The 12,379-nt window shown below is 37.3% G+C and overlaps 1 protein-coding gene across 5 annotated transcripts in view; it reads left to right on the top strand.

Annotated features, from left to right (window-relative positions):
- LOC138011865 (protein bark beetle-like) overlaps window positions 1-12,379 on the top strand; it is a 130,228-nt gene that overhangs the window by 99,717 nt on the left and 18,132 nt on the right. For all 5 annotated transcript variants that reach the window (XM_068859097.1, XM_068859095.1, XM_068859098.1 and 2 more), the window contains one exon: window positions 9,433-12,036. In XM_068859097.1, coding sequence (XP_068715198.1) covers window positions 9,433-12,036 — 2,604 coding nt within the window. The remainder of the gene's footprint in view (window positions 1-9,432; window positions 12,037-12,379) is intronic.

The following is a 12,379-nucleotide window of genomic DNA, read 5'->3' on the forward strand; positions in this document are numbered from 1 at the left end:
AGTAATTCTATTTTGTACACTGGTTTTGCCAGCAAAACGAAATTGTTACCGAAAGCGAGGAAATCGAAAAAGAGAAATTCCAAAAAAAAAAACCCAGAGGTTTAACAAAGTTCTACGTACATGGCTGCAAGAAAACAAAAGGAGTCATATTACAACAAAGCAACGCTCACCTTTTAGAGCCACCCGTTGACAGTGTTTTAATTAACAAGCTGACTTTCGATTTAGATTGCTTCGGTGGCCCTCAACTGTCACATCAAGTTCAAATGTTCACAGCAACCTCAAATCACTCGCAACAAATTTCAATCACTAACAGCAAATTACAAATCACCCACAGTAGTTTAAAATCTCACAAAGCAATAGACGATATTCGTATTCTCAGTATTATTGGACTGGAACTAGCTTGCAATGGAGGCTAATGCGGGGAATTTTTTTCAAATGAAATACTTTTTAATATATTCCCCCGCATTAGCCTCCATTGCAAGCCAGTTCCAGTCCAATACTGGGAATACGAATATGGTCTATTACAAATCACTCACAGCAAATTAAAAATTATTGACCATGCTTGGCGTCCTCAGACAGCTCCAGCCGGCGGTGCAAGACGTCAAAAAATATTTTTCATACATGAAGCCGCTACCTGCGAATTCCGCACCATTAACAGGCACTTTTTTTTTTGACTGAGTTTAACCCGTTCACACCTAAAACGCCCTAGGACGCCCCCTCCCCTCCCCCCCATCCCCGCACCCATTGAAGAGTAAAATCGTCTGGCGTTGGAGAGAGTAAAATTTCTTAAGTGTCACTCTCAGGCGTCAATGGGTTAAATAACTTTTTCTTCTACCTCAGCGAACTAGAACCATGTTTTGTTTTCACTGTTAAGTCTACCGTTGCTTATGGTTCCAATTACTGCTCCAGCTGTGTACAAGGTAAGTTTCCCCTAGTCATTTTGAAGTGCACCTTAAAAGGAAATACAATATCAAAATGGCTAGGAAAAACTTACCTTGCCCACAGCTGAACCATGATATAAAATAATGATAAAGTCCAGTATTATCTAGGCTCGATTTCCGCCGCTCACTCGAGTTCGGGTATCCTCCCAGAGAGGAGACGGCTGGACGCGTGAGGGATAGATTGTGTCTGTGACGTAATTTCAAAATATAATTTATGCGAAGTTAATAGTTGCGGGGAAATAGCATTAGACATCCCAAAAACACTGATTTAAAGAAAACAGAAATTACATAACAATGCTTAAAACGTCTGTGCGAAGTTTCCAGATGATACGAGCTTGAGTTTTTGGTTAAATGATCAATGTGAGTTTGAATTCAACCAGCGAATCATCAACGAAATCTTCGGCTGCTTTAGCTCTCAGTCGACCTCATCGGCCCCCTCGTTTTGCCAGCAATAAACTCAGCAGTACTTTCAATTGATCTTGAGGAATTTTACTTGCTCTTACATTAGCGAAGTATGAGGAGAAAATTGCAATAGGAATGGATTTGAAAGCCGTATTTTGACCTTGCCGCCAACTGGAAAATCAGTGAAGTTTGCGAACTCATGCGGTAGAAAACGACACAATTCCCATTCTCCAGCTTCTCGAACACTTTTCGTTGTCGCAATCTTGGATGTTTCCTACCTTAAAAGCACTGTAAACCTCGAACAGGCCGGGTCAAAGAATGCCTTCGCAGCCAAAACATATAATTTATGCCAGACGGATTTGTGCAGGCGAGTTTCTGATTGGCGGAGATTAACAATGGCTCACCTCACGCGTCCAGCCGAGATTTCGGGAGTGAGCGCTGGCTCATTTTCCGAAACAGCGGCTGGTAATCGAGCCTAAGTATTATCCTGTAGATTTACGATTAGCAATTTGAAGTTCCCTCTTTTAACAACAATTTGTTGACATTGCGTGACGGCGCCAGTTTCTGTAGATTCGCAAGTTAAAAAACTAATGCTTGAAACTTCTTTTCAAAAATTTTCGCATTTACTGGTAATGTTAAAACAGAGCTAGTCCTATTTTTCCATTCCAAACATAACAGTGGAAATTTCCTTACCATTTACTAAATTTTCCAGTTTCCAGTCTCTCATCAGCCGAAAACAATTGCAATAGGCCATTACCGAGTTGCTGCTTGTCTCGGTTTCGAGGCGAGACTTGGTGCTCAGCTATTGTTTGATTTGTTTTTTTAAATTTTTTATTATTTTTTTATTATTTTTATTTGTTCCTCCAATCTCTAAATAATTCATAATTAAGTGGATATGTTTAAAAAAAGAAAAATAAATAAATAAATAAACAAACAATACAAATAACAACAACTTAAATTATTTGACATGGTATATTGGAAGGAGAGGAGAGGGACACATCTAGATAAACTAATGTTGTGCCCCTTTAAGTTAAAAGCAAAAAAGAAAAAAGAAAAAAAAAAAAGGAACGTTTAATTAGTATTGAGCAAGGTACCAGCGCAAAAGTGCTTTTCTAAATAATTTTTGAGATATTTTGTCCCTAATGAAATCCGGGATATTGTTCCAAAGGAAACATCCAATAATGCTGGGGCAAAATCTCCTAAGATTAGTTCGGAATGAAGGTATGAAGATTTGATTGGATGATGCACTGCGGGTATTGTAATTATGTAGCTCAGATACCAATGAAACAGGTATATTAGGAAACTTTTCATCGTGAAAATAATCATAAAAGAGCATACATGTATTCAGTTTAACAATATCAGGAAATTTCAAAAGGTGTAAGGATAAGTAATGTGGAGTTATTGGTTTCATTAAAGGGACATCATTTATAACACGAACAGCTTTGTTTTGTAATTTTACAATTTGAGACACTAGAGCATTATAATTATTACCCCATAGTGTACAAGCATAGGTAAGGTAAGGGTATATAAGGGAGTAATACAAACTAACAAGAGTTGCTTTTGATACATGACGCTTCAACTTAACCATTATATTAACATTTTTGCTGATTTTTGTTACATATGTAATCAATGTGGTCATGCCAAGTAAGGTGACAATCAATATACACACCAAGATATTTAACACAAGAGGACTTCTCTAAATAAACGTTTGCTACAGTGAACGGTGGATATAGATTGTAACTTTCCTTTTGACGAGGCATAAAAATAATATACTTTGTCTTTGTCAAATTCAAGGTCAACTTATGACTACAAAACCATTCATAAATAGGTGGCAAGTGATTGTTAATTTCACGCAATAAACTGTCAAGATCACTTCCAGAAGCAGTTAAAGATGTATCATCTGCGTATAATCTAGTAGAAAAAAACGTTGAGGTCTTTGGAAGTTCGTTAATAAAAATAATAAACAGCAAAGGTCCTAGAATCGATCCTTGAGGTACACCAGTAGAAATAAGACATGAATCAGAAGCAACTCCATTTACATACACCTGTTGTTTCCTTTTTCTTAAGTAAGATTGAATCCAATTATATTCACTTTGTTGTAGGCCATAAAACCTAAGTTTGTTTAATAATATTTGATGGTTCACTGTGTCAAAAGCTTTACTTAAGTCCATGAATAAAGAAACCACATAATGGCCTTGATCAAGAGGGGAGATTATTTCTTCAATGAGATCAATTAGACAGTTAGAAGTTGTGAGGCCTGGTCTGAATCCATATTGCTTTGGGGAAATCATTTTGTTATTCGTAAAATAGAACATTAGCTGATTAATAATACATTTCTCAAAATATTTTAGTCATGGAAGATAGAACTGAGATAGGTCGATAGTTATTACACACGAAACGAGAGCCTTGTTTAAAAATTGGAACAACTTTTGCAAGTTTCATACTATCAGGAAAGATGCCTTGATTGATAGAAATATTAAGAATAAATGTTAAAGGACGGTATATTTGAAATGCTGCGGTTTGTAATAAAAGTGGATGAATCTTGTCACACCCGAATGACTTGTTTCTATCCAGATTTTCTAGTAATAAAAATATCTCTATTTCAGAGATATGTGAAAATCGAGATTGTTGTTGTTTCTGGGAAAGATAAGAGGTAGGGCTTTTATTAGGTTTAGGCAGTTGCGATGCTAATATAGAAGGAACATTACAGAAAAAATTGTTAAGCCAATTGGAGATATATAAAGGTTGTTCATATTGTTTATTATCCATTAGTAGTTTTTCTATGTGAGAACTTGGTCGTTTCTTATTTATCAATAAGTTAATATTGTCCCACATCTTTTTCGTATTGTCTGATTTGGTTAAAATATCATTATAAAAGCGGTCACGGTATATCTTATTAATGGTAGCAATTTCATTGCGATATAATTTATACTTGTTTAGAAAGACATAATTTCGAGTAATAAGCCATTTCTTATATAGTTTATCTCTAACTTTCATGGAGTTCATTAAACCAGAAGTAAACCACGGCTTGTATGCTTTGTGTCTAATGTTGGCTTTTTTAAGTGGTGCATGTATATTACTAACTTTGTTGAAAATATGGAGGAATCTAGAATAGCTTTCATTTACTTCATTACATTTGTAAATAGAGTCCCAGTTCTCTCTTCGTAAATCAAATTTGAAATTTTCCTTTTCAAAATCCCGATAGTCTCTGAATTCAAAATAATCAGGAAATGGACTAAATTTTGGATCGTACAAAATAGTAAAGACTGGTAGATGGTCCACGATCTCAACTGCGAGGCTGCCACTTGAACAAGAAGTTGAAATATTTGTAAAGATGTGGTCAATACTGCTTTGTGAATTTTCAGTAATACGAGTTGCTTCAAAAATCAGCTGAGAAAATCCTTCTTATTGCATTAAATTAAGATATTCCTTGGAGATACTCGTTTTTGTAAGAGTGTTTATATTAATATCACCCTAAAATACATTTTTTTTTAGAGAGAAAAACATTATGTAGCGTTCTTTCGAGTTTGTCTAGAAATTCTAGGTTTGAAAAATTTGGGGGCTAATATATGACACCCACAATCATGTCATTAGTTTCTCTCCACAAGTTTTCAATTAAGTCTATTTTCAGGTCATTTCTTATTGAGAATGAATAGCCTAAACTAACATATAAAGCGACACCACCACCTGTCGAAAAGGTGCTATTTTCATTAACTAAAGTGTAACCTGGAATTTGAAAACAGGTATTATCAGTTTCAGAAGTAAACGGAACAAGCGATAAAATGAAACTTACATGAAACCGAATCCAGAAGATTACACATTTGATCAAAATGTTGTTTCAAGCTTCTTGTATTTATATGAATAGCACATTTGATCAAAATGTTGTTTCAAGCTTCTTGTATTTATATGAATAGCAGAGTATTGAGGTTTGACAGTACGAGACAACTCATTAATTTCTTCGATTGTGTAAATCCCATGATCATTTAATAATTGTAAATTTAAATCTGGGTCAGAAGACTCTTGCGTCATTGGCATAAAATTTTTACTCATCAAAATGTATTAAATAGTTAAGGATAATTGTAAATTATAAAACAAATAGACAAATAAGATGGGACTTTCGCATATACAAAAGTACATACTGTTCAAACAACTCAAGCTTGATGAAGCGCGCAGTCGATATACAGCTTGCCATGGTGAAATCTAGGTCTTTCCCCAGCTTCAAATGCATCTTTCATCACCAGTCTCAATTGCTTCTTCTTTTGTCAGTCTTCCCATATCAGATCGTCCGAAACACGCACCATATACCGTAGATCGCTGTTCTTTTTGATAACTCTAAACCGCTCTGGACCGTACAAACACTTGGCTAAAATCGGTCTAGGAGTTCCATCATCCTTTAAGGGCCCGATCCTGTGGGCGTTCTCGATGTTTGGTTGCAATTGGAGATCATTCACCAGGATATCACGGAGCTTTGCAATACAATCTTCGCCTCTTGACTCAGGGATATTATATAATCTCAAATTATAATATAGAAGAATATCTCTCCAGGGACAGTAGTCGCTCGTAGGTGTGATCAATATCTTTTGCATACTTCGTGATATCGTTCTCGATTCGGTCAATTCTTTTGTTAGTGTCATGCAGGTCTCCTGTTAATACCTCCAGCTCTACATCCAAAGCTTCTTTTAATTTGGAAATCGAGCTTTCATTCATCTTGGTTTGACTCTGGAGAGATTCAATGTCTCTTTGAATCTGGACTTGAGTTCCTTTCATCTCTTTCAAGTCATTACTTATCAAACTTAACTGATGGCGCACGAAAGTTTCAAAATCTTATTCCGCCGTTTCCTTTTGTTTCCCTCTTTTTCCAGACATAGTTTGTTCCTTGTTAGTTAAATTAGTTTAGAAAGGAGTAAAATATAGGTCGAAAGAAAACAAAAAAATTATCTCAAGTAGGCAGAGCTAACGAAAACGTGGCCAATCTCGTACCCAGAGTCTTCGGGCTTTTTGGCCAGCGGGTGAGCGCCCGGAGAGACTCTGGGATAATCGACTCCATTTTCCCAGAAAACGTGGGCTCCGGTCTTATTACGTATGCTTGAGTTTAACCGGAAACAGAAAAGAGAAAACCGTAAACAGTAGAAATGAGGGGTTGAAAGTGTTCGAGAAACAAGAATTTTAGCCTTACACAAAAAGAAACTGGAGAAATGATCATTGGCTTGCTGTAAGAGCAAGTGAAGATGAAACCTCTGACGCTTTCGGTGAGCGTATTTTTAGTGTTTCAGCGTACATTCCATCGTTCAGAATGCCATCGTGCAAGCAACACGATCGACAATTTTTTTGTGGACATGACACAAATGTCCTCTTCCTCTACAATTTGATGTTTCCGTAATTCTGAATGGCTTCGACAAGACCTTATTCCACGGATTTCTCCTCAAAGAGACTGATGTAATGTTTTCCCACGGTACTTTTGCAATAGCAACAGTAATCACTTTTTAGCAGCGTGGGAAAATTCCCGTGCGGTTTAAGACATAATTCAAACCTCGTCGTTTTATTATTTTTGTGATTTATATATTTCTGAGAAAGAAAAAATCAAACAGCACTGAAACTAGCTTTAGATTTTGAATCTCCCTCCAAATTCTGGGGCTTCCGAATTACTTACCGACTTCCTGTCGGACTGTCATTGTTACGCAAGCGGCCAATCAAAAATATAGTTCACGTCGATTATCCCAGAGTCTCTCCGGGCGTTCACCCGCTGGCCAAGAAGCCCGAGGACTCTGGGTACGAGATTGAAACGTGGCCATCATGCTCGCTGACCGCTGACCGCATAAGAATACGCAACTTATTTCCATTTGAATGGTTGTGCACCGGGATTCGCTTTGAAACTGAGGCATGCAGCAACTCGGAAATGTGCTATTGGTAAGCGCCATCTCCTTGGGCTGGTTTGCTAATTTTGGAAAAACTGTTACCATTATTCACCGGTCATCCCAACCGGTTTATTCTGACAAATGGTAAGCACCCCTAATTTCCTCAAAACTAGAAGTGCAAACATGTTTCTCCCGTAAACGTTTTCTCGCCTGCAGCTTGGGATTCTACGGAATCTTTACTCAGCATTTATCACTATAACATGACAAAATGCATAGCATTTACTGTAATGTTAATCATCAACGTTTATTTTGCTGTGTAATTTAAATTTGTTGTGAGTGATTTGTGATTTGCTGTGAGTGATTTGAATTTGCTATGGCATTTGGTTTTGGGCCACCGTAAATTGCTGATTTAAACGGTGTCAAATGATCATTTTGCAATTTTTAACGAGTATTTTAACGAAGGCTATTTAGAGTTCCCATGTTTGAAGCTTCTGGAAACAATTTCGCGCATGCTTTGTACCGCTTGCACGTTTGCCACGCATGAATTAAGATACCAAATAACTCGACTTTAAATGGTTTTCTTCTGCAAATGTTGAGATCGAGTGTTGTTGAGATCAATTCGTGTGTATATACTAAAACAATTATTCTTTTCAATCACGGCGAAAAGCGGCAGAATATTAACCGAGCCGCTAATATTCTGCCGCTATTCACCTCGATTTCAAAGAATGATTGTATAATGTCAAACTAAATTTTCACTCACGTGCCGGTGCGGCTCTACAGTCTCCTTGGAATTAGTAGGTTACTTCATCAATATTGTACAATGCCAACACGATGAAATCATTACATAATACGACCGTAAATGGTTATTTTAAAGTAACATTTTTTATAAAACATGTTTGCAAACATGTTTGCCCCAAGAGCTAAATGAGTTCATCAAGGGACATTACATCTAAAATATAAAATGAAAAACCCGGACAAGAGGCAAATGCTGATGCATCAAAGTAGGTTAGTTATGAAAACTAGGAAAAAAACAACAGTTTGACTCCCTTATAAAGCTATGAACATGGGAGAAAATTCAACGTTTTCATTGTTTGTTAATTAAGAAGATCCAAACAAAACAAGTGACATGTTCGTGGGAAATGCCATCATTGACAATTTGCATGTGGTTTACCTTGCCCAGTGTCCACAAAGTTACCCTCACTTGGATTGTTTACTTAGGAGATTGTTGTATGTTTACGCTGTCGTTAGGACTTTTAATTCCGCAATAATCATTATCCTTCTGCAGAGGCTCGGACCACAGGGAAGAGATTTAAATCTAAGGTTTCTAATCCTTCTCAGTACTAAAATACTGGAAACTACACAGACAATTCAATTTTAAAAATGTGTTGGTTTGTGAAAGAAAACTCTCTAGGTTTAAATTTTTTCTTTAAGTTAAATTGACAAAAGGAAAAAATAAATGCTAGGAAAAAAGAATTTAGATAAGCTATACAGAACATAAATAAATAAATAAATAAATAAATAAATAAATAAAGAAGCAAGGAGGAATTTAACTAAATATTATTCAGGCTTCTGATGTTAGCAAAAAGAGACTAGGATGTCTCTACTTTTTTTGTACAACTTGGAAAATAGAGATCTCTAAAATGCGGGATAATATTTACCCATTTATCTTAGTATGTAAAATTGCCTGGTGCTCATGCCCATCACAAAACCTCAAGTGTGGTTACTTGTCGTCCGCCAACGTGGCCGGGGATCGATTCCCGGATTCGACCCCGTATGTGGATTGAGTTTGTAAGTTCCCTACTGTACTCCGAGAGGTTTTTCCCTAGGTACTCCGGTTTTCCCCTCTCCTCAAAACCCAACAATTGATTTGATTTGTTCTAGTTTCAGTTGATTTGTGGTCTCCCCAATTAGTAGAGCACTCGTGCTTGGCTAAATAGCTTTGAGACTTAAATAAGGTGATTGTTATTATTATTATTATTATTATTATTATTATTATTATTACAGAGGTTTGAGTTAAGCTTGTTAGGATACATGTAAATAATGCTCTTCTCACGTAATTTGTTTATATTTACGTTAGAAAAATGGTGGGGTCTTGCTATTCAAGTAACATGGTTTTCAGCTCAGGTGTCAAATTATTTGTGACCTCGATGTGCGATTTTCATTCTAATTGTGGCCGTTCCTGATGAAAACCACGTTAACGACTTACGAATCAAAATCATTTCTGTCTCTGTCAGAGAGTGAAAGCATTGATAACACTGGAGGAGGAATCAATGTTGCGCAAATGAAGATTTCTAACAGCGCTTCTGGAGGTATCGAAATTCAAGATTATGGTTTGTCATCAGTAAGCATAACGGACACAACTATATCTGACTCGCAGGATTTCGGTATCAAGATTTCTCAAGGACATTGGTCACTTCGAATTTCTTCCTTAGTTGTGGACCTCCAAAACTGCTCGATCAATGGTTCGCGAACACATGGGCTGTTCATTAGCAACTGGGACATGCCAAGTATAGTTACAATTCAAAATTCGAGCATTGCACACAATGCTTATGCAGGTCTTGAATTTAATGGAAGAAGTCTTACCCTCTTGGCTAGAGGTAATTCATACATTTTCAACAAAAAAGGTGCTATCACATTATCTCAATCAGACAGGAGTCGATCAGTGATAAAGCTTGACTCCAACACCTTTTTTGATAACGAAGGGACTACTGTTTTGGTTAATTCTACATCGGAAAACAGCATCATATTTTTAATTGTTAATAATGTATTCAAAGGAAATCGTGGTTTTGCTGCTGTCCTATATCATTCAGCCTATTCATCTTCTATATTACACCGAAACAAAGTGGTATTTGCGAGAAACAGTTTTTCAGAAAATACCTTTGCCGAGAATGGAGTGCTTGTCATGCGAGGATATGGAGGTTATAATTTTGCTATGGAGCAAAACAAGTTCTTGTCGAATGTTGGAAGATGTGTTTTGCTCGAAAGCCCCACCCTTCACAGTGTGGATGTTTCTGTCAGAGACAATACGTTCGCACAAAATGATTGCAATTGTATTAGCTTAGTAGAGGTCCAGCCAATGAATGGAGACATCAACATTACCAACAATACATTCGAACGGAATTCAGCTCAAAGTATTGTATTGCTGGGAATGATTCGCAACGTTAACATATCGTCCACTAATGCCGAATTGGTGTTCAGCTACAATACCTTATCCAATAACTTTGCTAACAAAAACTCTCACAAATACGACGATGAAGAGTTGTGCGTTGTCATTCTCTTTGGCCTCCTTTTCCATCAAAACGTGAGGTTTCGTTATAACGGGTTCAATAACACTCGATTTTCAAGTGAACTCTGTGTGAGAGTCCAAGCCAACTCTTGGCGTGACATTGTAAATGTGACACATAACTGGTGGGGTACTTCAAATGCCAGTGAAGTACGAAACAGAATATCGGACTTTGATGACAACTACGACTTTGCTATTGCTGAATATTGGCCATTTCTGTTGAGCCATGATGACCTGATCTCAGTGTCCCAAGTCCATCATGAACGCAAACTACATGGGAGGGTTCTCGCTGGGCGATTGTTCGAGTCTTTAACCCTCAAGGCATCTCAAAGCCCTTACCATGTAACAACGGATTTGACGGTCTTAGATAACGTCTCACTAACGATAGAGCCTGGCGTAAAAATCAAATTAAATCCAGGAGTAAGCATTCTCATCGCTGGAAGGATTCGTGCCGTTGGAACAGCTACTAAACGAATAATTTTCACCGTTCAGCCTATTGACGTTAGCGACGTAAATGTCGAAAATCAGATTCGTCTCGTAGGTGGTCCTTTTCCGTGGTATGGGATGCTTCAGATCTTTGAAGGAAATTCCTGGAAACCGGTTGCCGCAGCAGGATATTATCACTATTTACAATATCCACTATTTTTTCGTGTTTGTAAGCATCTTGGATATGGTCCTCTTGTTGGCTTCTTTTTAAGAAATATAACTGTAAACGACTCAACTCCTGTAGAGTTACACTGTCATGGAAATGAAACCTCTTTGCACGAATGCTCGATAAAACAACTCAACCCGCCGTTTAATAACATCTCTTTATTGGGCGTTTACTGCCGCCGTAAAGCCTGGGGTAACATACGTTTTGTGTCGTCCAGAGATCTCGACGTCTCCATGGAGCCTTCTACCCTGGAACATGTTGAGTTTTCGCACTGTGGTAATCGCCATGGCAGAAAGGTTTATGCCATAGAAGCTGTGATAAATGTGCCCGAAGTCAATTTCATCACCGTCAAGAATTGTATTGGTGGTGGCTTGGGCGTTTATTTCACGAAAAAACCATTGCATGTCAAGAACAGTGAATTTACGATGCTCTCTGGATCCGGTATATACTTTTTTCCATCAGGACAGAATATTGAGGTGGAAGACACTAAATTCATCAACAGTCGTAAAGGAATATCTATAGTAAAATCTTATAACATTCCTCGTGTATACTACGGCCGAATGTTTCTTTGCGACGAAGAAAACAATCTTGTTCAAAACAAGACTATCCTTTATTTTGAGGTTCCCTTCATGACAATTTACCCAACACTGGTAACTTGCGAGAAAGTATTGAATGTACACTATGGTCAAGGGATCAAAATAACTCTTTTATACTTTAAAGGAACACAGAGGGTCAAAATTTATGGCTTTTTTGCCGGCTACTTGATTTTGGACAGGTCAAGCACGCACCTGTCACATCTTCTCCATAAAGACTTGTTTGTACCATGTGATTCCATCTCGATACATTGGACTGGGCACTCTAATTCCCAAGTTGTTTTTAAAGTGGAAGAAATCGATATCATTGGTAAGTTTTAGCTTTGAACTTTTTTCAGTAATGTCTCACTGTATGATGCCCTACAAAAGCGGGTTCTTGCGTTGGAATTACGTATTTTGGAAAAAAAGACCAACATTTTAGTTTGGAACGCATTACAATTTATACTAGTTTTTTCTCCGGTTGAGAATTGAGTTTTCTGAGTAATGTCTCGGCTGAATTAAACTTGGAAATTTTATAGCTTTTAGGCACCGCAGGATATCTTTAAAATCGTAGAGGGTATGACTCTTCCGAGAAGGTGATTAACAGCTAAACAAGTGAAGCTGTAGGACTTGAAATAACCTCCAGCAGTCTCAATAGCCGTTTGTTGGAAAAA

Source organism: Montipora foliosa, chromosome 7 (assembly GCF_036669935.1).
Source record: "Montipora foliosa isolate CH-2021 chromosome 7, ASM3666993v2, whole genome shotgun sequence".
NCBI lineage: Eukaryota > Metazoa > Cnidaria > Anthozoa > Scleractinia > Acroporidae > Montipora > Montipora foliosa.